At 47.7% G+C, this 26979-nt stretch overlaps 1 protein-coding gene across 1 annotated transcript in view; it reads left to right on the top strand.

Annotated features, from left to right (window-relative positions):
• The window catches only part of PRKCE (protein kinase C epsilon), a 503276-nt gene that overhangs the window by 320595 nt on the left and 155702 nt on the right, over window positions 1-26979 (top strand). Inside the window, exons 7-10 of the mRNA XM_062209377.1 lie at window positions 8141-8283; window positions 10790-10886; window positions 13638-13834; window positions 16291-16464. Coding sequence (XP_062065361.1) covers window positions 8141-8283; window positions 10790-10886; window positions 13638-13834; window positions 16291-16464 — 611 coding nt within the window. The remainder of the gene's footprint in view (window positions 1-8140; window positions 8284-10789; window positions 10887-13637; window positions 13835-16290; window positions 16465-26979) is intronic.

A 26979-nucleotide genomic window follows, 5' to 3' on the forward strand; every position in this document is an offset into this window, starting at 1 on the left:
CTTAACCTTGCTATACCACAGCACCGGCCCCCATGTGCGGGACTTTATGGACATAGTTTTCAACTCACTGGAGTAGTACCAGGAGTGAACTGCTGGGTCACAGGATGAGCTGTGGAAGAATCTGCCCGGGTGCTTTCCAGAGGGGCTGTATTTTGTAGTCTCAGCAGCAGTGGATATGAGTTCTTGTCGCTGCACCTCCTCGCCAGCATTTGTGTTGCCGTGTTCTCTGCTTCAGTCATCCTCGTGGGCGTGTAGTGGTGTCTTGTTCTAATAGGCAGGGCCTGAGTGAGTATGCTGGGGAGCATCTTCCGCACTTATCTGCACCTGCATATCTTCTGTGGTGCTGAGTGTGCTAAGGGCTTTGGCCCGTTTTTAAGTTGGATTGTTCATTTTGTCATTGCCAAGTTTTAAGACTTTTTTTTTTGTCTACTCTGGATAATAGTCCTTTATTAGAAGATTTATCTTCTGTAAATATTTTCTCTCCATCTGTGGCTTGTCTTCTTGTTCTCACTCTCTCTTTTTTTAAAAGGTTTATTTATTTATTTGCAAGTCAGAGTTATACAAAGAGAGGAGGAGAGATTGGGTGGGGGAGGCATCTTCCATCTGCTAGTTCTCTCCCCAATTTACCACAACAGCTGGAGTTGTGCCGATCCGAAGCTAGTAGCCAGGAGCTTCCTCTGGGTCTCCCACATGGGTGCAGGGGCCCAAAGACTTGTGCCATCTTTTACTGCCTTCCCGGATCACAACAGAGAGCTGGATCGGAAGTGGAGAAGCCTGGACGTGAACCAGGACCCATATGGGATGCCAGCACTGCAGGCGGCGGCTTCACCCACCATGCCACAGCGCCGGCCCTGTCTTCTTGTTCTCTTAACAATAACTTTGCGGAGCAGAATGTTAAAATTTTTATGAAGTCCAGCTTACCAGCTCCTTAATGGATCATGTCTTTGGTGTCATATCTAAAAAATTGTCTCCATAGCCGAGGCCACCCAGAGTTTCTCCTATGTTACCTTCTACAATTGGAGTTTTTTGTTTTACATTTAGGTCTCTGATTCCTTTTGAGGTGATTTTTGTGAAGTGTGTACGTTCTGTGTGTCTATTCATTGTGTGTGTGTGTGTGTGTGTGTAGGAGTAACTGCTCCAGCACTATTTGTTGAAAATACAACTTTGGCTTCATTGCATTGCGTTTGCTCCTTTATCAGCGAGCATGTGACCATATTTTTGTGAGTCTGTTTCTGGCCTCTCTGGCCTCTTCCATTGTTCTATGTGCCCTTGAGTTCAGCGATTCCACACTGTCTTGCTTACTGGTGGCTGTCTGGTAGGTCTTGAAGTTGGGGGGTGTCAGTCCTCCGACTTTGCTCTTCTCCTCCAGTATTGTGCTATTTTAGATCTCCTACCTCTCTCTATAAACTGTAGAATTGGATGTAGATATTTACAGAATAACTTGCTGGAATTTTGGTTTCATTGCATTGGTTTTATGGATCACGTTTGGAAGAACCCACATTGTAATATATTTAGTTTTTCTCTACATGAGCAGTTACTTCTGTAGATCAACTTTGGATCCTAAAACCTTGCTGTAGTCACAGGTTCCAGGGTTTCCCCCCCACCCCCTATTCTTTCAAATTTTCTGCCTATATAATTAGGTCATCTGCTAGCTAAGACAACCTTATTTCTTCCTTTGCGTCAGTATACTTTTTATCTTCTCTTTTCCTTTATTTTCTTTTTTTAAAAAGTATTTCTTTATTTGAAAGAGTGACAGAAAGAGAGGATGAGGGAGAATTAGAGAGAAAGAATCTTCCATCCTCCAGTTCACTCCCCAGATGCCCACAACAGCCAGGGTTGGGCCATGCTGAAGCCAGGAGCCAGGAACTCCATCCAGGTCTCCCATATGGATGCATGGCAGGAATCCAAGTACTTGGGCCATCATCTGCTGCTTTCCCAGGCCCCTCAGCAGGAATCTGGATCCTAAGCAGGGAAGCTGAGCCTTGGACCAGCACTTGCAATGTGGCAGTGGCTTAACCTGCTGCACCACACACTGTCCCCTTGTATTTCCTTTCTTTGTCTTACTGTATCAGGACAGCTGGCATAGTGTTGAAAAGGAGTGCTGGGAACAGACATCCTTGACTTTTTCTAATCTAGTTCCATGGCATTAAATATGTGGTCAGCTGTAAGATTTGTTTTAAAAGATTTATGTTGTATTTACTTGAAAGAGTTACAGAGCCCAGAATGCGGGTGAGGAGAGAAAGAAGAGGAGGGGGAAAGGGGAGAGAGGAGAGAGAGGGAGGGAGAGAGAAAGAGAGAGAGAGAGAAGAAAGAAGAAAGATAGAAATTGATCTTCTTGCTTTCACCTTCTGGTTCTTTCCTCAAATGGCTGCAACAGCCAGAGCTGGGCCAGACCAAAGCCAGGAGCCAGGAGCTTCCTGGGTCCCTACTTGGGCCATCCTCTGCTGCTTTCCCAGGCCATCAGCAGGGAGCTGGATTGAAAGTGAAGCAAACTGGCACCCATATAGGATGCCTGCATCGCAGGCAGAGGCTTAATCTGCTGTACCACACGGCTAAGCCCTTCTAGGGTTTTTCTTAAAAAATATTTTTGAATAAGTTGAGAATGTTCCTTTCCTGCCCAGTTGTTGAGGTATTTTATTGTCGATGGGCGTTGGACTTTGTCAAATGTGTTTTCTGTTTCTGTTGATAGGATCATTCGATTTTTCTTTTTTAGTATATTGATATGATTGATTACATCAATTGGTTTTCAAATGTTGACCCAGCCTTATGTGCCTGGGATAAATTTCATTTGGCAGTGATATCTAACTCTGTGTATATATTGTTGGATTCTGTGTGCTGGTGTATTGTTGAGGATGTTGCCTCTGTGTTCACGAGAGGTTTTTTTTTCTTGTAATGTCCTTGGATTGTTTTGGTATTAGGTAATGGTCAACTTATAAAATACATTAGGATATATGAGTATTCTCTGTTTCTAACTTCTGGGAGAGATGATAGCAGATTGGTATAATTTCTTCCTTAAGTGTTTGTTAGAATTCATCATTTGGGTTTGGTGTTTTCTGTTTGGGGGATTTATTAATAATGAATGAATTGTTTTTTTACTAGGGACAGGCTTATTTGTATTATCCATTTCCTGTTGTGTGAATTTTGACTGATTGTGTTTTTCAAGGAATCTGTCCATTTCATGTATGCTATAAAATGTGTGGACATAAATTGTTAATAGTCTTCTTATTGTTCTAATATTCATGGTATCTGTAGTAAAAACCCTTTCACTTTTGATACTTAACAATTTGTGTCCTCCCACCCCACTGTTTTCTGCTAGAGGCTTACTGATTTTATTGATATTTTCAAGGAACCAGGTTCTTATCACTTTTCCCTCATTGAATTTAATTTGCTCTTCTCTTTTTTTTCTCGTTTCCTAAAATGCAAGCTTAGATGATTGAGTTTTAGATTATTTTCTTTCTGCCATATGCATTCAATGCTATATTTCCCTGAAGCACTGCTTTGGCTATGTCTCACTAATTGTGCTAATTTTTTTGAAATTTTAGTTTCAATCAATTGAAAATACTTTAAAATTTCTCTTGGTAGGGACCAGCACTGTGGCTCACTTGGTTAATCCTCCACCTGCGGCACCGGCATCCCATCTGGGTGCCGGGTTCTAGTCCTGGTTGCTCCTCTTCCAGTCTAGCTCTCTGCTGTGGCCCGGGAAGGCAGTGGAGGATGGCCCAAGTGCTTGGGCCCTGCACCTGCATGGGAGACCAGGAGAAGCACCTGGCTCCTGGCTTCGGATCGGCACATCACCAGCTGTGGCAGCCATTTGGGGAATGAACCAGTGGAGGGAGGACCTTTCTCTCTGTCTCTCCCTCTCACTGTCTATAACTCTACCTGTCAAATAAAAAAAAAATTTCTCTTGGTATTTCTTCTTTGATCCATGTATTATTTAGCAGTGTGGCATTTAATCACTAAGTAGTTTGGTTTTTCCAGTTATCTTTTTTTTTTTTAAATTTTTGACTCTTTTTTAAAAGATTTAATTATTTATTTGAAATGAAGAGTTACAGAGAGGCAGAGGCAGAGGCAGAGGCAGAGAGAGAGAGAGAGAGAGAGAGAGAAAGATCTTCCATCTGCTGGTTCACTCCCCAAATGGCTGCAATGGCCGGAGTTGGGCCAATTCAAAGCTAGGAGCCTGGAGCTTCCCCCAGGTCTCCCACATGGTACAGGGGCCCAAGGACTTGGGCCATTTTCTACTGCTTTCCCAGGCTACAGTAGAGAGCTGGATTGGAAGTGGAGCAGCCCGGACACAAACTGGCGCCCATATGGGATGCAGGTGCTGCAGGCTGAGTCTTTACCCGCTATGCCACAGCGCCACCCACCACCCCAGTTATCTTTCTATTATTGATCTCTGATTAAGTCCATTGTGGTTTGAAAGCAGACATTGTTTGATGTCTGTTGTTGTTTTTTTTTTTTTTTTTGACAGGCAGAGTGGACAGTGAGAGAGAGACAGAGAGAAAGGTCTTCCTTTGCCGTTGGTTCACCCTCCAATGGCTGCCGCGGCCGGCGCACCACGCTGATCCGAAGGCAGGAGCCAGGTGCTTATCCTGGTCTCCCATGAGGTGCAGGGCCCAAGCACTTGGGCCATCCTCCACTGCACTCCCTGGCCACAGCAGAGAGCTGGCCTGGAAGAGGGGCAACCGGGACTGAACCGGTGCCCCGACTGGGACTAGAACCTGGTGTGCTGGCGCCGCAAGGCGGAGGATTAGCCTGTTGAGCCGAGGCGCCAGCCGATGTCTATAGTTTTCAGGTGTGGTCTGCCTTGGTGACTGTGTCTGTAACTTTGATAAGAATGTGTATTCTGCTGTTGTGAATGACGTCATCTTCATCTAGTTGACTGATGCTCTGTTGGCTTCAGCTGTTTCTGCCTGCTGGATCTGTTCAGTTCTGGTGCAGGGATGGTAAGGTCTGTAACAGTAATACTCATTTCTTCTTAAAGTTCGTGTATTTTTTATTTCATGTATTTTGATGCTCTGATAAGTGAGTATACATTAAGGTTTGTGTTCTCTTGGAGAACGATAAAGTAGTACATAATTATACATATATATTATATATAAAATGCTGGATATGTTTATGTACACACATAATCATACATAATGCAGTAGATTGTTGGTAGTATTTTGTGCATACGATTTATTATTAGATCAAGTAAGAAAAAGAAGCCTTTATATTATCTTCACTTATTCCTTCTCCAGTGGTCTTCCTTTCTACATGTAGATCCAAAGTGTCTGACCTATATCATCTATCTGATCTTCTATTGTTTGTTGCTAGGCAGGTCTATCTGCTGCCCACAAATCTCCCAGTTTTGTTGTCTGAAGTTTTTATTCTTCCTTCACATTTGGAGGATAATTTTGCAAGGTATGGAATCCCACACTAGTGAGGTTTTTTTCTCTGAACACTTTAAATAGTTCAGTTCATTCTCTTCTTGTTTGCATGGCTTCTGAGGGAACATCAGGCATAATTCTTATCTTTGCTTCTCTGTAGGTATGATGTTTTTTCCTCTGGGTTCTTTCAGGATTTTTCCCCCTCTGTCTTTGAGTTTCCGTTGGTTTGAAAAGGATGTGCTCATGTGGTTTGTTAGGGGGATTTATCCTGGCTAGTGCTCTTTGAGCTTCTCAGAGCATGGTTGGATGTTGGGGAAATCTCAACCACTGTTTCAAGTATGTCCTGTGTTCCCATGTTTCTTTTTCTTCTGGTATTCCTGTTATACACCTTACACCATTTGTGGCCATCCACAGTCCTGGGGTATTGCGTTCGTTGGCTTTGTTCTCTTTGTCTTTGCGTGTTCAGAGTTGTTTCAAGATATCCTTGAGCTTGGAGATCCTTCTGCCACCATGTCTGCTCTGCAGTTCAGCCCATCGAAGACATTCTTCATTTCTTTCACGGTGTTTTTTTCCTCTAGCATTTTCCCCTTGATTCATCATTAGACTTTCCATCTTTCTTACATTGGCCCTTGGTTTTACATGCTCTGAACTTTATCCATTAGCACCTTGAGCATATCAATCATAGCTGTCGAAAGTTTCCAACATCGTTGCACCATCTGAGTCTAGTTCCGATGCTTGTTCTGTCTGTTCAAATTGTGTGTGTGTGTGTGTGTGTGTGGTGGGGTGTTGTTTGTTTAGTACACCTTGCAAATGTTTCTTGATAACGGGACACGATGTACTGGGTGATAGGAACTGTGGTAAGTAGGTCATTACTCATGGTAGTCAGATACGGGGGAGGAGAGGCATTCTGTTTGCTGGTGAGTGGACCCTGTCTGCTGCGGAACTTGTGCCTTTGGACTGTGGATTTCACAAGTGCTTCTCGGTCTTTCCTTGGTCCTGGGTGGGACCGGGTGGCTCCAGGGATCAGGAGTTGAGTGTTTCCCTGCCCCGGTTTGGTTGGGATCTGATGAAACCCCGCTAGTTTATGCTTTTGTAAAACAGTTTCTCTGAAGGGCAGGTTCTATTAAGAGCAGAATGTTTTGGTCTGTTTCCAAAATGCTTCTGGCCCACGTCCTCCCCCTGCTGGAAGCCTGAGGAAGTTTTCCCTGTAGTAAAAGTGAGAAGGCAGTCAAGCTCCTGAAGCTAAACCGCGTGCTGTCTGGACACCCCCATGACTTGGTCCCCCTGGAGTTTCCAATTCTGAGTTGTCTACACTGAGCCTCCCCCCATTCAGGTTTTCCTGCCCCTTTGCTGTTCCTGCCGAGGCTGCTCTGGGGAATTTGTGCTCCAGTAAGTTGTGGTGCTCTGTGTTTGTCTACCTGCCTGTCCGCCTGTCCAGCTGGCCTTGTGACCTCACTTCACTGACGGAGCTCAAAAGAGTTGCTGGTTTTTCAGTTTGTTCGGCCTTTTCTTTCCTTGTTTGAATGATGACGTCTACGATCCTCATCTGCTAGACCAGAAATGGGAGCAGTTGGTGTTTGTCCCTTTCATGTCTTATACCAAGGACAGCTGAAAAATATGGACAAAGCAGGGCTTCCTTTAAAATCCAACTGGAAGTCTGAAAGGAGCCTTAGAAATCCTACCGTGGGCATTCCTCGCTCAGTAACGTCCCAGCATTGCAGTAGAGCAATGGAATGGACTGTGAGCATGGACCCCTTTGGCTCTAGAATCCAAATCAGCCTTTTTTCAAAGAACAGAATTAAGTTCTTCTAGAGCCAAAGTTGTGCTCCCCTAGAGGAAATGTAGTTTTTTAAAAATAGATTTCTTTCTTTAAAAAAAGGTTGATTTTGGGGCTGGTGCTGTGGTGCAATGGGTTAATCCTCTGGGTGCCGATTCTAGTCCCAGCTGCTCCTCTTCCAATCCAGCTCTCTGCTATGGCCTGGGAAAGCATGGAAGATGGCCCAAGTCCTTGGGTGCCTGCACCTTTGTGGGAGACCCAGAAGAAGCTCCTGGCTCCTGGCTTTGGATCGGCGCAGCTCCAGCCATTGTGGCCATTTGGGAAGTGGACCAACGGAAAGAAGATCTTTATCTCTGTCTCTTCCTCTCACTGTCTGTAACTGTACCTCTCAAATAAATAAATAAAACCTTTAAAAAATATTTTTAAAAAGGGGGGGTTGATTTTATTTGAGAGGCAGAATGATAGAGAGAAGAGACAGAGCTTTACTCTCCAAATGTCTGTAATAGCCAGAGAAGTGCCAGACTAAAGCCAGGGACCCAGAACTCCATCTGGGTCTCCTACATGAGTGGCAGAGGCCCAAATGTTTGGGCCATCGTCTGCTGCTTTCCCAGGTGCATTAGCAGGGAACAGCTGAGACTCCCACTGGCAATCCTATATGGCATTCTGACACGACAGGAGATAGCTTAACCCACTGTGCCAGAACACCATCCACCAAGAGAAAATTTAAATCTGATATTTATTTTGACTTAGTTAATATATGTCAAAGGAAGTAACTAGAAACAATGATAATCTCTGGAAGGTGGTTTGAGGGTGGTTTTAGTTCTGTGTGAAGGATGATGGATGATTTTTATTTTTCTATTTTTTTTCTCTGTGTTTTCCACATTATAGCAGACAAGCATATACTATTTTTACAACCAGAAAAAAATAGAGTGGGGGGTGTGTGTTGAATTTCCTAGGCCGTGAACATTTGGATATTTGTCTCCATGTCTCTTTACAGTCTGCAAAATGAATGTTCACCGTCGATGTGAGACCAACGTGGCTCCCAACTGTGGAGTGGACGCCAGAGGAATCGCCAAAGTGCTGGCCGACCTGGGCGTCACTCCGGACAAAATCACCAACAGTGGCCAGAGGAGGAAAAAGGTGACTGCCTTTGGGTGGCGTCCTGGAGCTCTGCAGTGAGGTTATACCATGCCTGGGTTTGAGGCATTTTACTGAAAACAGTGAAAGGCCACCACAAAACACAGCAAAAACTGGAGTAAGGGAGGAGGTTGATTGTCGGGTTGGGGAAACCCAACAGGCCGCCTCCCCGTGCCCGAGAGAACAGCAGCCTGTGCTGGGAGAACAGCTCTTATACAGCTGTGCAGAGGGAAGGACGTGGGAGCAGCGAATCCCGTTAGGGTGGGGGTGGAGCTGACGCTTGTGGTTGGGCCATTTGGTCACCTGACTTCTAGTAAGCCCGGCTGGGTTTAGTATTGAAGCTTATTGTACAAGATGGCAGCAGGGCCAGAGGCTAAGATGGTGCCCGGGGCTTAAGATGGTACCTTAGATAAGATGGCACCATTTCACTAACAGAATGTGACTAACGGAAAAAAAAAAAAAAAAAAAAAAAAGAGGCCGAACAGGTAACATTGAAGGCTCCTTCGTCTCCAAAGGTGGGGGTGACAAGCAAACCTCCAGTGTGGTGTTTCTCAGAGAAACTTAAGCTCCAGAAGAGGACTTGGGAATTCCTTCTAGAAAAATCTTAACGTTAGACAAGGAAATGGGCTTATCTGCTCCAGAGCTGGCATGAAAGCAATGTCAGTGTCTAAACCTCACCGCAGCATCTTTGTAATGAGAACAAATGCATGAAGAGCCGGAATCACATTCTTTTCTAGGGAGGGAGCCAAGAAGATTTGTGATGGTACCAGCACTGAGCTGCCCAGGGGGACGGTTGACGTCCCCACAGCATGAAGCATCCGGGGCTTTCTGTGGGGACCCAGCCCTGTCTCTACCCAGAGGACATTCTGAGTGTTGGTAGCCAGAGGTCCATTGGCTAACATGTGACTTTGGTTTACCAGGGCTGACACATGTGAGATAGAACTGGAGGCACTCGCAGCCTTTCGTTTGAGGGCTCTTGTTTAGCCTTGCTCCAAGACTTAAGAGGACTTTAATGAGTTAGGTTTTGAAAAAGTCAGAACCATGTTAACTGGGCAGGGAATCCTGGTGAGGGTTGAGTGGGAGTGGTCTTTGTTGAGCAGCATCAGATGTTCCGGTGCTCTGTATTGGAAAGCAAGCCAGACTCATGGGGCCTCTACAGCCTCGACTCTTACACTTGGCCCCGAAGAGGCCTGTGTGTCTTAGACCCTGCCCATGTCTTTTTCCTGGAACCTCCCGGAAGAGTCTTCTCCCCTGGATTGGGAAGGGTTGGATTGTGTTCATCCCCTTCTTGTCTCTGGTCCCATAAATAAATCTGCTTCGTGAGGGTTGCAGATACACCTCTGTCCTCCCTGGTTTGGGTAACTCTGAAATTTGGAGATTTGGGTGGCTCGTCTCAGTTCAGTCCCACTGATGGGGATCAGGCTTAAGTTGTTGACCCAAGGCGTTGAACTTGCAGAGTGTCAGTACCCAGGAACACGAGGGCCCCACTGGAGAGGCAAGCTGAGCAAATACTCAGAGGATGACTGGACACCTGTGTGAGCTCCAGAGAGCCTTGGCAGGAGGTGTTTTTTTTTTTTTTTTTTGCCTGCTACAAATAAATTAAGACAGAAACATTCATGGTCATGAAACACTGAACAGAGAACTCCATCTCTGCCCTCTTTGCCGTGTTGCAGGGACTCTGAACCTAGCAGTGAGAACTAGTAATTGAGCTTCATCTGCCCATCTTGCGTGGGAGGCATCCAGCAATAGAAGCCCACAAAGAGATACTCAGGCAGGAGTAGGGTAAAAGGCTAAGGGACTCTAGGCTTGGTATTTGTATTACTGTGCTGCCTCAGGCACAAAAGCTGGTAAAATTTCCAAGTAGTAGCTCGAGTTAATAGGAGAGGATAGAAGACAAGGGCACTGGGGCAGAAGCTGAAAGGTCTCTTACAAGAGCACCAGATTTGCTGCTGCTTTGGCTCCCCTCCTGTGACCCCTTGAACAGACTTTACTGGGTGTGTTCCATTAAAATTTGCCAACAGATACCAACTTATTGAGCATCTATTTCTGCATATTACTTTGTGCAAATCACTTTGTGCAACAAAAGTACTAGATAGAAGTCTTATCTTCAGCACACATATAGTCCACTTAAGTAGAGAGCCCCACACAATATACACACACAGATATTATCAACTGAATAAGATAATGAATAAATGCTCAAGAGCGTCATATTGGGATGAGATAAGGTGCACTGTTTGGATAAGCAGAAGGCAGCTTTGTGCAAGAGCTGGGGCTGAGCTGTACTTGCAAAGGTCACTTGAATTTGGATGGAATGATAATCGAACAAACCGAAGTCTCCTGGTTTTCTTCCCTTGAATCGGTGAACGAAACCCTGAGCCTGTGTTTTCAGATGATCAGTTCAGCTAATGTTACTGTGCACGAGGACTCGTGTAGCTCTTGGGATACTGTCTTGATGCTTGTGACTCCAGGGGCACTCACAACCGTCCCCTCTCCCTCTCTTCCTCTCTAGCTCATCGCTGGTGCCGAGTCCCCACAGCCCGCGTCTGGAAGCTCACCGTCCGAGGAAGATCGGTCCAAGTCAGCACCCACCTCCCCTTGTGACCAGGGTGAGACCCAAAGATTTGCTTCCTTACCTCTGGCCACAGTACATGAGGCCTCTCTGCCTAGGAATGACCTCGGGGGCTGAAGCAGCCAGCGGCACCCGGAGGCCTTCCCACCCCCTTATCCCTGTTGCTGTAGTAGTGGTTCTTGCCCTCTACAAGGCTTTCCTGAAGGCTGGGCTCTCCCTGGCAGTGCCTGCTTGGAATTCCTTCCAGGCAAGGCTCAGAGAGAGCATGTGTGTGATGCCGTTGTGGCTCTTGTGTTGCCTTACCTCTTGCCCTGGCTGCAGGTATAGAGAGGGGCATAGACAGCCCCTTCTCTTCTTACGCCATGCCGGCGTCTGGCCCTCAACCTGCTCACTTGAGTTCATCACCCTCTCCCTTGATTCCACTCATCATTCTCAAAACCCGACCAGGTTGACTTGAGGGATAGGCGGCAGAGGATGTCTCCTACTCTGGACCTTGGGTAGGTGAGCATAGCAAGGTGAAGCAAGAGGAGAACCTGAGAAAGGAGCCAGCAGCGTTAGGCCCGACTCTCCTCCATGGCTCAACAACGTCTCCTTCTAGATATGCCCAAGACTATAAGTTCTACAGGCATACTTTTGGTCATCGTCACCATGATTCTGCAGGTATCTTGGAATGCTGAGGCTAGAGGAATGATACACAGATGCCAGAGCTCCCCTCTGGTGACCGGGACAAACCTCCCTGGGGCTCTCTTCTGTGGCTCAGGGGTGCCTGTCACGGCATAGCAGTAGCCTCTGGATTTTCTGTAGCCCTTCTGTATTCGGGATCCCAGTTTTATGCTCACACTGACTCTCTGTTGCTGCTCCATTTACTGTCCCCAGGTTACAGGGTGGGAGGTTGAAGGTCCAAGAACTGAAAGGGTTTGTCCCAAGGTCAAGAGCTAAATCAGTGGTAAGAGGGGACCTGTGATGCCCCCCACAGCTGAGAGTCCCACTCCTAGGATCTATTCTTAGAACCCTCCCTGGAGGTCATTGCTTGTGGCCCAGCCCTTCTTATGTGGGACTAAGTAGCACAGCCTCAGGGGCCCTGTGCCAACCCTGAGGCCACTCAACAATTGGTCTCAATTCCTTATGCTGCTCTGCTTCCCTTCTGTGTGTCTTTACACAAGCTGTGCTTCATTCCATAGAAGACTTTACCCATTCGAAAGTACCTGATGGTGCACCTGGAACCTCCAAACTTGTAGATGTCATCTCGGTCCTGACTAGGCACGTTCAAATTTCCCATTTCAATGCTGAAATGCTGAGACCTCCAGGAGACAAATAAAGAGACCCCAGGTGATCAAGAGGTGACCAGGGTTTTAGGCCTGGCTCTGGCCCACTGTGCTATGTGGCCTGGGCAGGATACTGTGCCGTCCCCGCCGCCCTCCCCCCCTCCCCCCCCAGTCAGTGCGGCACCAGTGTCTCCCAGAGTGGTGTGAGCACTCCTGCCAAGGAAATCCCTCTTGGCAAGGATGAAGAGCCAACAATAAAGCATTGTTACAAAAAGAATTAAGACAGAGTTTGTCTCTCTTCCACTGGAAGAACACCTAGTCATTTTCTTCCATCTTTGACGTTCCCAGACACCTAAGTTCTGCCTGCTAAAACCTATTTCCTGACCGAGACTTTGAGCTCTATGGTGAGACTGAAGTTTTACTTAGTTAAGAGTGATGTCAGCTGCTGAGTCAGCATGGGGTGTATCCGTAGACTCAGAAGCTGTCCCCACCTCTCTGTCCCCCCACTGCCCCAGCACATCTCTGAGGACCCAGATGCCAGGCCTAGAAAGATCGCCAGATTTCTTGAGTGAGCTCCCATGGGCCCCAGCCCTTCTCAGAAGCGGCTGAAATCGTTCTGTCAAGGGGCACGTGGTCCTGCATGCTTGATTCTGTTCCCAGGGATTAATAGTCTGTGTTCTCCTTCTGTAATCCCAGCCACTCATGAGTATCTTTAACGTGGGATTGCGCTCCTGGTGCCCATTTCTACACAGAAGGGTGCCTGTCTTGGTGAATGAATAGCCAACAAGGAAGCTTCTTCAAACAGACGCGGTCAAAGGATTGTCCAGCATTATCACTCCCAAGTCACTCACATTCTGGAGAGGCACAAAACTGTCTCAAAATTGTGAAACTGCCCCAAGGAATTCCTGCGCCATCAGAGATAAATTTGCAGTGTGTTACTCCAGGAAGCAATTCTTTCGTTAATGATGAACCCATTGCTCACTTTGTCAGATAGTCTTCTGTGGGATGGTGTTTAGGATAACCCCAGCAACGAGGCCGAGTAGAGATCTACAGAAGGCCTGGCTGTTGCAATAACTATCACCAGTGATTACTGTGGTGTCAGTCGCTGCTCAGTTGTTGTTCTAATCTTCAAAAGACATTTGAAAGGGACCTGTTGCCTTTGTGACTATGCAGATTTCCAGAGAAGGGCCGGATTCTTGTGCGACACCTCGAGTGATGAAATAGCTACCAGGCAAAGGGAGCTTGCACCAAGATGGCCAGGTCCAGTGTAAGCAGAAGGTGTGTGTAAGGGCAGGGCCTGTGTGTGTCCTCCTTTGCCAAACGTGGCCCTGCTGTACACCCAGTGCCGATGCAAGCGTGTCGAACAAAGGAAGCAACGCATAAAGGATGCCTCCTTGGGTCTGTTGCTAAGAAGACCCAGAAAGTGGGTGCAGAGCTCCTGGGGCAAATGCTGGGTACTGAGTCCTAATGACAATGGCTCGTGGGTGTGCACTAACTCAATATCCTGTTTCCCTTGGCCCTAGAATTAAAAGAACTTGAAAACAACATCCGGAAGGCCTTGTCATTTGACAACCGAGGGGAGGAACACCGGGCAGCATCATCCACCGACGGCCAGCTGGGGAGCCCCGAGAACGGTGAAGTGCGGCAAGGCCAGGCCAAGCGCTTGGGGCTGGATGAGTTCAACTTCATCAAGGTTTTGGGCAAAGGCAGCTTTGGCAAGGTCTGTGGCACACAGGGGTAGATCTTTTTGACTTTCTCACGCCCTTGGCATGGTCTCATCTGTTTGATCTGAGATTCAGTGAGGGACATTTCATCCTGGTCTGGCTACATTCGCCTTTCTTGGTGAGGGGCAATGGGCCGAGGCCACACAGATGGGAGCCCTGCTTGTGCTGTTAAAATTGCTGATGGATCCCTAGGTAGTCATTTAACCTCTTTGGGATTCGCTTTTGGCAGATGGGTTCGGGAACCGAGTGCAGCGGTGAGAAAGCGCTTACGGGCTTGAAGTGCCCATGATCGGTGATGATATCAGCATGATTCTTTCCTCCTCCAGAGTTCTGTCTGGGGTTCTTTGGTTAGTTCATTATGAAGACTTTGCCAATGAACTCCAGAATCTCTGCCCTCAACAAGCTTAAGGCTCAAAGCAAATCTCAGCAAATTTTCCTTTGGAAACTTGATGTTATTGAACTGGTTTTTCTGGCACCTACAAAATGTTGTTTGTCCTCTACATGGGGCAGAAGGAGAACAGGCAGCTTATGTTTGGGGTCAGGGTCCCATGCCCCAGGGCCATTTTTCCGTGCCCTGCTTCCCACTGAGACAAGCCTGGTGGTGTGAGGTTTGCCTTCCTCTGGGTCAGGGAAGCTTTCATGCTGATCAGCCAGTGGATGATGGCTGGGCAGACTGGAAAAATAATCCCAGTTCCTTTCAGAAAGAAGGTGGAGGGGGCGCAGAGGCCAAGAAGCTGGTTAGCATTGCAGCCAAGAGTCCGTGTTTGCTGCTGGCTCTTCTCCAAGCTGTGCCTGGGAAGCCACAGGGATTGCTTTTCTGGGACCTTTGGAGCAGAGAAGCCCTGCTCTGGGGACCAGGCAGCTCCTGGGAGCCCCATGCCTTTGCAAAAGTTCTGGATTCTAGACAGAAGCCAACCTGCAGGGCAGTCAACTGGTTGAGCTTCCAGCCCACTCCACCCCTCTGGGGGAAGGGCTCTGAGAAGCCCCCAAGGCTCAGGGCCTCATTCCCAGCCACCTCACCTGCCCCTATCTCAGCCTGGGATCAACGGAGTTTCTGGAAATGGCAAGAGCTGAAGCAACCACACACATTCTTTGGAGACTGGCTAAATAAGAAACAGACCCCCATTCTCGGGCATGGCGTGACGTTGGGATGCGAGCAGAACTCGGTTTATTTTGAGCAAGATTCAAGGGACACGAGCAGACTCAGAGTTTCCAGGTTTCCATGCCGTGTAGACAGGAGGGCAGCCGGGATGACTTCAGAGCGCTTTGCAGTGTCTTAGGGAAAGTCACAGCCAGCGGTCAAGCCAGTTTTCAAGTCTCTGTTAGGTGTGGGTGGTGAGACGTCTTCTGGCTGACATCAAGACTCCCCTTAGTATGTTCTTGAGCTGCTCTTTTTTAGCTCTGACAACTTACCTTGGGATGCTGTACTTAGTAGTTAGTTATTTAAAAAGAGAAAAAAGGCTCCTGCATTTGTAGGTTATTGAGTATGAATGTATCAACGCCTAGGAAAACTTTAAGAAAATGGAAATGTTAATTGGCTCACTGGAGAAAGAATCCCATTGTAGCTGTGAAGCTATGGAAGCAATGACAAATGTCCCTGCGTCAGAACCAGTGATTCTACTCCGTGGAAAACAAAAGCGGAAAATTGTAAAACAGACTTAGAAGAACCTTTGCAGAAAGTGAAGGGTTAATATGTTTGTACAGTGCATTTGGACAGCCTTGTAAGAATGTTATAAAACTGCTGGTCTTTAGACAAAGGAGACAAATATTCCACCCAGAAAGAAATACAACTAGAAAGCAAACACTTTAAAAGTGTCACGGCAAGTTATAACCGCATCGAGATAGCACTGTACACCTTGGAAATGAGCAAAACATTTTTAAGTGAAGGCACCCAATGTTGATAGATCAGCACGAAACTAACACGTTTCTGCCACGTTGCTAGTGTACATTGTATTTCTCCTCCTTTTGGAAAATTGGTTAGGAAATGTGCAGAATATTTAACTGTTCAATCTACTTCTGGGAATTTCTATTTTAAGGATATAACACAAAAGTTCAAAATTTTCTGTACACAAATACCTAAGACAATTTATTTATGAATATGTAGTAAGTGGGTAACATGAAGGAAATGACTAAATAAGTTGTGTGGTATTTACTTATTGAGTGTCAGCAGCCATGATAGAGAAATGCTTATAAAATACTAGTTCTGTTAAATCCTATCATGTAAAAGTATATGAGCATGTGGGTAATCACTTAACAAATGTGCGAAGCTGTACCAGACAGTAGAAGGAAACATGTTAGAGTGGACAGTTTTCCTAAACAGTTTTTAATCAGTTATAATATTTAAAATGGAAGGAATTCATTTTTTTTAGAAAGCATGTATGCGGCATTATTCGCATTGCTTCTTTTGGTCCTTTCGTGCTGGGATTGATGGGGCTGTTGTGGTTGGCCGCAGGTCATGCTGGCCGAGCTCAAGGGCAAAGATGAAGTGTACGCCGTGAAGGTCTTAAAGAAGGACGTCATCCTGCAGGACGACGACGTGGACTGCACCATGACGGAGAAGAGGATCTTGGCTCTGGCGCGGAAGCACCCGTACCTAACCCAGCTCTACTGCTGCTTTCAGACCAAGGTGCGTCTAGATAGAAGCTGGTGATCACCAGCTCGGAGCAGCTCTGTAGGAAGGGCAGTACGGTCTCCTGAGTGTCTTAAGTTTCGGTTTCAGAGCCTCTCCATTGCCTCTCCACACTCGGTGAAGTGCAGTGGATTTTCTGCTTGAAAAGACCAGGGGGCATGTGAGGAGCATCCTCTTCTTTGAAGGGCATGGGGTTTTTCCATTGGAGGTTGTGCTTGTGAAGGGAGGAGAAGAGCAGTAGAACTCTGCAAATAGAGCTGGACAAAGCCAAGTAGCTCAGCCCAGGGTGTGCCCTTTGGAAAAACCAACAGATGTGTGGTTAATCCCTATGCTTCTCCTAAGTTTCTGCCCCTTCTCAAATCACTTACCTGCTAAGTTGCTTTTAGGTCACATGAAAAAAGAGGAAAGGCCACCCTAATCGCTTCTAGCTTTGGTTAACGTCAGAGAAGGTACGGGATGTAAACAAATGCTTAAAATTCCACAGTGCAAGACAAACAGGAGCTTGGTGGGGTTTTGATGTTTTGTTTTTTCCAATGTGCCATGTCACTGCCTGGGGACCAGAAGATGGCAGTAAAGAAGCGAAGATCATCTGGGGAGGCTGTGCCCCCGACCTCTGAGTCTCACAACTCATTTGTTGCTTATTCGTAGGACGGAAAGGAAATGCCAACCAACATTCTTCACGAAGCTCTTGTTTTATTAGCCTTTTTGGGGGGAAGGAGAAAAGGTCTCTTAGGCTGCATCTGGATTTGTAGCATTTGGCTTCTTGAGGAAGCAGAAACGACGTCACCTGTGCCTCCTGCCCATCCCCGTCCGGAGCCCCGGGCAGAGCAGGGGCATCCTGGAAGGCGAGTGCTTGCCCTCTGGCAAACTCCTGCCTCCATCGGGGCTGAATTCCGCTTAGATTCCCACGGCTACCCATTTGGTCGTTCAGCAAGTGTTTATACTGGCTTCTTTGTGTGCCTGGTGCTGTATCGGGTGCCGGCGCTGTGTGGTGAGCAAGCCCTCGGAGAGTTTGCGGCTCTCTGGTGCACTGCTGCTCAGAGGGTATTTCTCAGAACCCTAATCCCTGGAGCAGCTGGGAGCACCGGGCATTCTGTGGCCCGTGGTTTGAGACACTGCTGTCTTGACCTCTCACAGAATTTCAACACACATCTGTTTACTGGCCTCCCTGAAGAGACCTGCAGTGGAAAAAAAAAAAAAAAGATAATCTTTGTTTAATCTACTATTTCCCAACACATTTTATCTCAAGACCCCACCACCACAAACACAACACCTACTCCACACGGAGCGATTTTTTTTTTTTTTTTTTTTTTTTTTTTTTTTTGACAGGCAGAGTGGACAGTGAGAGAGAGAGACAGAGAGAAAGGTCTTCCTTTTGCCGTTGGTTCACCCTCCAATGGCCGCCGCGGTAGCGCGCTGCGGCCGGCGCACCGCGCTGTTCCGATGGCAGGAGCCAGGTGCTTCTCCTGGTCTCCCATGGGGTGCAGGACCCAAGCACTTGAGCCATCCTCCACTGCACTCCCTAGCCACAGCAGAGAGCTGGCCTGGAAGAGGGGCAACCGGGACAGAATCCGGCGCCCCAACCGGGACTAGAACCCGGTGTGCCGGCGCCGCAAGGCGGAGGATTAGCCTAGTGAGCCGCGGCGCCGGCCCACACGGAGCGATTTTTTTCCAGCCCTCTGTTCGCACAGGGGAATCAGCAGTATCTTCTGCGAACTCTTGAAATCATTCTACGTAACCTCAAGGACACTTCGATTTTATTGTCTGTGAAACTTTCCTCTGAGGCTCTTGTGTAACGAGGCCTGTCCCTTTTCTGAACAAGCGCAGGGCTTATTAACCATCCTCATTTTGGGTGCGTGTTGTGTAAGACCTAGTATTTATGAGGAGCAGCGTGTGTGTGTCTGTGTACATAGGCAGAGTCCAGCACAGTGTTCCAGGCTGGCGATGAGGTTAGCTTGCCTCTGCTCTCCACGACAGCACAGTCCTAAATGAAGGAGAGAGGTGTTGTGTCCGACTTCTCACTATACTCCATTATTCCAGGTGTCTTGGTCCAGGGCCTCCGACCTCATGGGTGCTCACTATCAGAATCAAAGGCTTTTTTAAGATTTATTTATTTATTCGAGAGGTAGAGTTACAGAGAGGTCTTCCATGTGCTGGTTCACTCCCCAAATGGTTACAATGGCCAGAGCTGGGCCAATCCGAAGCCAAGAGCTTCTTCCAGGTCTCCCACATGGGTGCAGGGGCCCAAGCACTTGGGCCGTCTTCCACTGCTTCCCCAGGCCACAAGCAGAGAGCTGGATCAGAAGAGGAGCGGCAGGGACACAAACTGGCACCCATGTAGGAGCCGGCACTCAGTGGGAGGCATCACCTATAGCACCATGTGCCGGCTCCCATAAGGTTGTTTGTAACCACCCTTGTGCTTTTCTTTTCTCACCAGTAGCAAAAATTGGGTTTAAGAGAAGTCAAAAAGCCTTTTGCTTACAGACTCTCCATATGGACAGAGCCAGGCCTGGCATCTCACCTGGTTCCTGGGGTTCCCAACCTAGTGGGGCCTTGCTCACCTGATGCCACACTGTTGCTCTGTTGTGTCTGGCCCAGAACAGCATCCCCTTGGTGAGGGATCCCCACCCCCCACTTCCGTTCTCACTGTTGGGCAGCTTCCAAGGCAGGGAGACACTCTGGCATTCTTTCTGTGTGCGTGCTGTCAAGAGGGCTGGCACCCGAGGGGCATCCAGTGTGGTTTCGAGGGCCCTGTGGAGCCCCTGCAGTGTGCACGTGGGGCGGTCACAGTTCGAGCTCGGCTTGGTGAATGGGTGAAGGGGGAGAATGAATGGCCTCTGTATGATCCCCCCAAGGCTCAGCTTCCTCCTTGTACAGCAGCTTTGGGTGCACGAAACACTGACGAGTAGCACCGTGGGTTTCTTTTATGACAGAGCTAAGAAGGTTCTTGGGGTCTGGGTTCCTGGAGGGTGAGGGTGGGGAGAGAAGGTACTTCCTTGGCAGCTCACCAATTTATTAATACTTTCTCCCAGGCAGTATCAGGAGTGGCCTTGTACCACCTCGTCTGTGGCACCACTGTTTGGTGGAACACCTTGCTTTACGCAACAGATATGTTTTCATCTAAGCTTTCTGAAACAAATATTTTAATCTCCCTGAAGGACATTGACTTACTAATAAAAAGAACCTTATGAGGAATTATCCTATAAATCCCCAACTTAGCTTTTCAAAAAAATGTGACCTTTCCTAGGATAACCAGTAGTCATGGTTTTAAAGAGATGGGTGCAAGGTGTGACGTTATTAGCAAAAAGAAAGATGATTGTCAAGTGGAAGGGTTTACTGAGTGAGGCATTGGGAGATTATACCAACTTCCACAAGCTAGCAGAGAGTAGACAGTGCTGATTAGTTTTAATCAGAGTGGGGGTATTCAGACCTGAGGACCCAGAGGAGGGTGCTTTTTAGGGGCTAGGAGAAGAAAGGAGCTGAAGTCGAGCTTGGAAGGAGAGGGAGGATTTGGGCAGCATTGGGGTAAAAATGGCAGCCAGGAGGTTTGGTCGCCATCGTTCAGCCTTGCTTGAGTTTCACTTTCCTGAAAACGCGGTTCCTCCGAGCCACCCTGAGCTCATTTTGACTGCGTGGTTAGGAATGCAAAGACCTGACTGCAATCCTATTAAGATTGCTTTCATGCTCATTTAATTATGACACACAGAGTGGCAAGAATGTTAAGACAAGTTTAATTATTTCCAGGTAAGCCTTATTTTTCCATGCATAGGGATACATAGTGCTATTGGAAACATTTTTGGATAACTTCCTGTTCTGGGGCACCCAGCTTTAGGCTGCACACCACCTGTGGGTTGCCCAGCAGGAGGTAGAAGTGTGTGTAGTGAGGGAATTATATCTAATGTGGGGACCAGTGGCAACCATTGTGCAAACCCATTGCATCAGTCATGATGGCCTAGTCATCTGCTCACTGCAGCCCGCAAAATGAGCAGGTTACTGGCAAAGAGTGGTTTGGGCTTTTCTCAACAAGCCTTTCTTGCTCTTTGATCATTCTCCGTGCAATCTGAAAGGAGGAGAAAGCGAATGAAATGACTATAGCTGACCTGCGCTCCCTAGGCCAACAGGTTAAAGCAATAACTTAATAAACCTCAGTGAAAGTCAGCCCCTGTGTTTGACTTGAGTTCCCAGCATGCTGTGTACTCTTTGGGATGCTCACGTTATCTAAACTAAGAAGGAACTCTGAAAACTGTGTTAAACTAACTGTCAACATGTAAGGTTTGGAAGAGACAGTAAGGGATTTGCAGTTCCAGCCACGATGGGGTGGCCTTAATCCTCACAATTATAAAACCATGGACATAATTCTAATTTTGTGAAGATAATGTACGCATCTAAGCTGACACAGCCATAAAGAATGTACTTACTTTTTAAAAGTTTTGTTTGTTTATTGGAAAGGTAGAATAAGGGGTAGGAGTGATAGAGACAGAGAGACAGATAGTATTTCCACCTGCTAGTTCGTTCACAACCAAATGGTTGCAACAGCCAGAGCTGAGTCAGGCTGAAGCCCTAAACCCAGAACTCATCCGGATCTCCCACATGGGTGGCAGGCGCCAAAGCACTTGGACCATTGTCTGCTGCCCTATGAGGCACACCAGCAGGGGGCTGGATCAGAAGTGGGACCAGCCGTGACCCAAACTGGCACTCCTACATGAGGTGCTGCTGCACCTCAATGCCAGCCCCAGAATTCTCTTTTTATATGGATGAGAAATGAAAATTTTAACATCTAAAACTGCCAAATTATTTTAAAAATATTTTTATTTAATTTAAAGACATGGTGAGAGAGAGAGAACGATCTTCTATCTGCTAGTTTACTCCCCAAAGGCCTGCATAGGCCTGGACTGGGCCAAGCTGAAGCCAGGAGCCCAGAAATCCATCCATGTCTCCCATGTGGGTAATGAGGACCCAAGTTCTTGAGCTATCGTCTGCTCCCTCCAGGGTGACATTGGCAGGAATCTGGGTTGGAAACAGAAGTGGGACTCAATCCCAGACCCTCTAATATGGCATATGGGTGCCCCAAGCAATCATTTAACCTGCTGAGCTACAGTGCCTACCCCCAGATGACTTTCAAATATATTGCTTTAAGTTACTCTCAGTAGCACTTAATCTGTTCTCATAAACATAAGGACAAAAATCCATATTTCCTTATACACAGAGAATTCTTTTTTGCTTAAGAGAAAAATCTGGGGCCTGTAATTATTACAATGGGTACATGTACTTATTAGTTATCTACTATAGGCTAGGCACTGTGCTGGATGCTAGGGCTACACAGCTAAAGACATGGCCCCTGTAAACTCAGAGTTAGCGTCTAGTGGGACAGACTACAAACAATGACATTCTACAGCCTGGCTGCCCTTCCAAGGAGCCACATAAGTCATCCATTTAAAACTCTGCAGAAGGCAGTCAGGAAAACTTCCTGGCAGAGGTCGAAGCTAACCTGGACCTTGAAAAAGGAGTGGCATTTGGAAGAGGGTAAGGGCAAAGAGATGGCTGATGAAGCCTAGAAATTATCTCCAAATCTCATTGTCCTTATTTTCCCGAGGCTAGAATTTCCAATTGCTTCTGTGTGCTGTTTCTTCAGAGGAAACGATGAAGGCTGAACCACAGCAAGCAAGAAGAGGAAAAAGTGGGGGCCGCTGGCAAAGAGGGAGAGAAATTCTTGCGTCTGCAAGATCAGATGCTGACGGGCAGGGAAGGATGGGTGGTGCGGTGAGCCCTCTCCTCTGGCCTGAGACACCATTCGAGGTGCTGAAAGGTCATGGGCTTGGTCAAGGTCAGGGCTTAGGTAGAGAAATAACCAGGAATTGGCTCTCCCTGCTTCCTGTTCATCCACTGATGGCGAGGGAGGGGAGAGCCACCAGAGATGGGTTTCTACTTGCTTTTGTGGTCACGGGAAAGAAAATTCCCAGCCATTTTTAGATTCTGTGCATTTGTATGTATGATCCGCATCATGAAACCATCCCCTGCAACTGGACCCCAGAAAACCTGGCTTGAATAATTTCACCCCTGATTTTTCCTCCTTAAAACTGTAGCTCAGCACAGGCATCCCCAACCCCCACCCCGTGGCATTTCCTGCCAGGCCTGGGAAGCCAGGTCCTGGAGGGCCCCGCCGAGAAGGAAGCCGAGGGCCAACTCCTACAGAGGCTCCCTCGGCCAACCTCCCCCACCGCCCTGGGGGAAATGCGGCATGGAAAAATCCTTAAAAAGCAACTGGGGATGGCTTTCCAGTGCCTTTGACTCATCTGTGTGAGCAGGGGAGAGAGGAGGAGGAAGGGTGACAGTGCCCGGGAAAAGTGGCCATGGCAGGAACTCTGATGTTTGTTTTGTTCCGAAGAAGAAGAGCAAACACGAAGGCAAAAAAACAAAGTCAAACACTTTGGCCGCTGGTAGATTATTTGTTAAAAGAGGTGCCTGGCAGATTAAACTTCAGCACCAAGAGCCACCAAATCTGGCACGGGCCTCTTTCCTGTGTGACCACGGTCAGACTGAAGGCCTTGGATGGGCTCAGGCGGGACTTGGGAGTGCCACCCGAGCATAGCTGTTCAGTACCGTGTGGCTTGCTGGGAGTCGCCATGTGGGTCAGACAGCCGCCGGAGAGTTTGTGTGCTTGCCAAGGAAAGATTTCAAATACAGATAGCCTCAGAAATTTTTAACAGAGTTCGGTGTGGTGAGCCCACAGTGGAGGTAACGGGCTTAGTGTTAACGGGAGTTACATCCCAGCCAGCCCCGCCTCCGGCCTCAGTGGCCACGGGCTGCATGGAAGGCCATTTCTCGCCACCCGCCAACCAGCACATCCGAGCAGACCCCGTGGTGTGCACGGTGCTGTGGGGCAGGGGGAGATTCATGGGAGGGTCTTTGGTCAAAGGCCTTGGGGGAATAAACTCCCTTGGGGTGTGGGGCAGGCTGAGCCCCTGTACTAGAGCATTCCATGAGAAGACAGGCTGGGAGCTCCGTCCGCAGGAAGATCACCGATTGCCAGGCCCGAGAGCCAGGCCTCGTGCAGCCAGAGGCCTTCCCCCAGGTCTTGAAGCATGGCGGGACTCATCTGTGGGGTTCACAAGTGCTCGTGTGTCCTGGGACAGACAGGGCCGTGTGTGCACGCACATCGGCTCATAATCTAGACATGGCTGTCTCACGTGACTTCTCTGCGTGAAAGGAACCCTTGCCTATAGCAGAGTCGCTTTTAAGAACGCCTTGACCTTCAGCAGTCACCTCACCTCTTCTAACGACATGAAGTCCATGCAGTCACCAACTCTCTTGTTCTTTTAAAAGCTTTTCATTGTGGTGAAATGCGTGTAAAGTCTGCCATCTTTGCAATTTTTTTCAGTGTCCAGGTCAGTGGTGTCACTCAACCATCCATTGCCATGACGCTTTTCATCTTGCACCAAGTGAAAGTCTATCACATAGCAATTCCCCGTTCTGCCCTCCCACCCCCGGCCCCTGGCAACACCTGTGTTCTACCTCCGAGCCCTTGTGATTTTGGCTAAGTCGCTTGTCTATTTGCAGTCACGTAATATTTGTCTTGTAGCGACTGACTCACCCCATGTAGTATAATGTCCTCAAGGGGTGACGCTGCAGCATGTGCGTTGCTCCTGAGGGTTGAAGACCGTTCCATTCTATGTGGACAGCACGTTTTGCTTCTACATTCACCTGTGGTGGCTGCTTGAATTCCTTCCACGTCTTAGCTACTAGGAATGAACATGGGTCTGCAAATGCCTCTTTGAGGCCCTGCTTTCAATTCTTTTGGCTGCATTACCAGGAATGGGATTCTTGGATCATATAGTAATTCTGTTTTTAGTTTTCTAAGGAACCGACGTAGTATTTTCCATCGTGGCCGGGCCATTTTACGTTCCCACTCACAGTGCACAAAATTTCCAGTTCCTCCACTAGCTCATGAAGGCTTATTGCTTTCTGCTGTTTTAGTGGAAGCCTTGCTGATGGGTTTGAGGCGGTATCTCATTGTTGTTGGCTCCCTTTTACAGATGAGACAACCGAGTGCCTGTGAGCCTTGTCACTTGTTGGTTTTTTTTAAAATAAGATTTTATTTATTTGAGAGGTAGAGTTACAGACAGTGAGAGGGAGTGACAGAGAGAAAAGTCTTCCTTTTGGTTCACTCCCCAAATGGTTGCAACAGCTGGAGCTGGGCCCAATTGAAGCCAGGAGCCTCCTGGAGGTCTCCCATGCAGGTGCAGGGGCCCAAGGGCTTGGACCATCTTCCACTGCCTTCCCAGGCCATAGCAGAGAGCTGGACCAGAGGAGGAGCAGCCGGGACTAGAACTGGCACCCATATGGGACGCCGGCACTGCAGGCAGCGGCTTTACTCACTGTGCCACAGCGCCGGCCCCTTGCCACTTGTTTGTAGCAGAACCTGGACTGAGATCAGCGTTTCCCAGCAGCCTTTACTGTGTGCCCTCCGCCTCTGCCTCCAGCTTCTCCCTCCTGTGCAGGTTCTCGATTTCAAACGTCTCCATCTCCAGCCCCCCTCTCTGAAGTCCACATTTACCATCACAAACATGGAAGAGGGTTGAATGGTGACAACGCTGCGTTTGGACTCAATGAGGTTGGGATTTAAAATAAAATGAATGCCCCTTGAGCTGGCAAGAACAGGAGGCTGTCAGCCTGTTCCTGCTCTCTGACCACCCTAGAGGAGAGTTGAGAAAGGGGCTTGGCACAGGACTTGTATCCAGAGTAGGCTGGATACAAAGGTGAAGGCCTTGCACTTGCCCACTCAGCCATGGTTTGTTGAGCACTTACCACGTGCTGCGCCACAAAGTGTCACAAGGCACCGTGTTGCCTGCAGAGAGGTCCAGCAGCGAGCAGGGTGAGAACGTGAGCAGGGTGAGAACGTGTGCTGACCTCACAGGTGCGTGCTTGTGTCACCACAGTGTGAAGCGTGCTGGCCTCCACCTAGTGACCCTGCCGTTTCAAACGATATTGAATTTTTTTTTTTATCACAAAGGATATTTGTTGCCTGCAGAAAATTCGCAAATTCAGAAAAGGACAAAAAAGACTGTTTCCAACAACCACTCCTAACGTTTTGATGTGTCTACTTCTAGTTTCTTTGAAAAGTAGTAGTCCATTCATACATATGTATTTATAAAATCAGTATACTTCATGGCAAGGTATTCCACCTGGAAACATAGCATAGCCTGCCTTTGTCATTAAATCTCCTTCAACCTGCTGGTAGCTCAGCTTCCGCAGTATCTGAGGGCCTCTAGGAAGGGAGTGTTGTATCTGGTGCTTGCAGATAGTAGCTGAAGCTGTTTGCCCTGCTGCAGTGGCGCCACCTGCCTCGGTTTAAATTTCTCTCTATAGCACAACTATACTGGGAACACCTTGTAAATACTCCACTTGTCAAGAGCGTCCAAAAAACCTGGATTTGAATCTGTTTGATGCTATATGGTCCTCTAGTGGGTGCTTATTCACTACGAGTTTATTTCCCATTCTCCTAACTGATTAAGCTATTTCTTCTGAGCTGTTTTGTGGGGGCATGGCCGTGGCTACAGGGTACATGTTGGCCTTTGTGTGGACACTTGTGTGTGTGTGCACATGTGTGTGTGCACTCGTGTGGGTGCATGGACACACAGAGCCTGGAGGTGCTGTGGCAGATAACTTCTCACCCTTCCTTCTGCCCCATGGGGCAGAGCAGCCCTATTTCCAGCTGCTTCGCCTGTTAGCATCCCAAGTAAGAGAACATTTGAACAAAGGATTTCACTCTGGGGGGAAAAATTTTAAAACACCACTATGTCCACTGAGAATTTGCCAGGACCTTGATGATTTTTTGGCTACCTGTGCATAACTCCAAAAAGTCCATGGAAAATGGGATTAAAAGATAAGTTGGTTCTGGTGCCCAAAATTCTTGAAAGCCACACAATGTTCTCATAGGATGCATTTTCTGTGAATTCTTTTGAAGACCTTTTGTATGCATGAATTTCAAACACTTTTGGTGTCAAAGTAAACTTGTCTTTTGATTCCATCCATTTCTCCAGGAGCTTTTGGAGGTACTCTTATATGCATGCAGGGTTCATTTCCTGAAGTTTTCCCTTACGGATGTGTTCGCATTATTAAAGTGGACACCTTTGTGAGATTGGCGTAGACAAGGAAGTTTGGAAGCAGGCTGGAGACTCCCTCTTCATGTATTCCATGGGCGTGCTGCCTGTAATTTGGTTGGCTCACTAATAAAAGTGCCTTCCGATAGGGAGAGGCACATGTTTAATCTTTGCCTATGATAGAATGGGACTGGGGTTTGACACCACTCCCTTGATCCGGAGACTCTGCTCTGTGCCAGGGCCTTCCTACGCAGCACTGAGATATAACAAGGCCTGGGGCTCTTCTGTTGGCGGAGAGATGGCATCATAAGCATCGAGCAGTGAGTTGGAATAAAGGCATCGTATGATAAAGAGGGAGGGGAGACGTTTATCGAGTGCGTGTTACTTGGCCAGGCTTATTATGCAAGGTGGT

Source organism: Lepus europaeus, chromosome 13, assembly GCF_033115175.1.
Source record: "Lepus europaeus isolate LE1 chromosome 13, mLepTim1.pri, whole genome shotgun sequence".
NCBI lineage: Eukaryota > Metazoa > Chordata > Mammalia > Lagomorpha > Leporidae > Lepus > Lepus europaeus.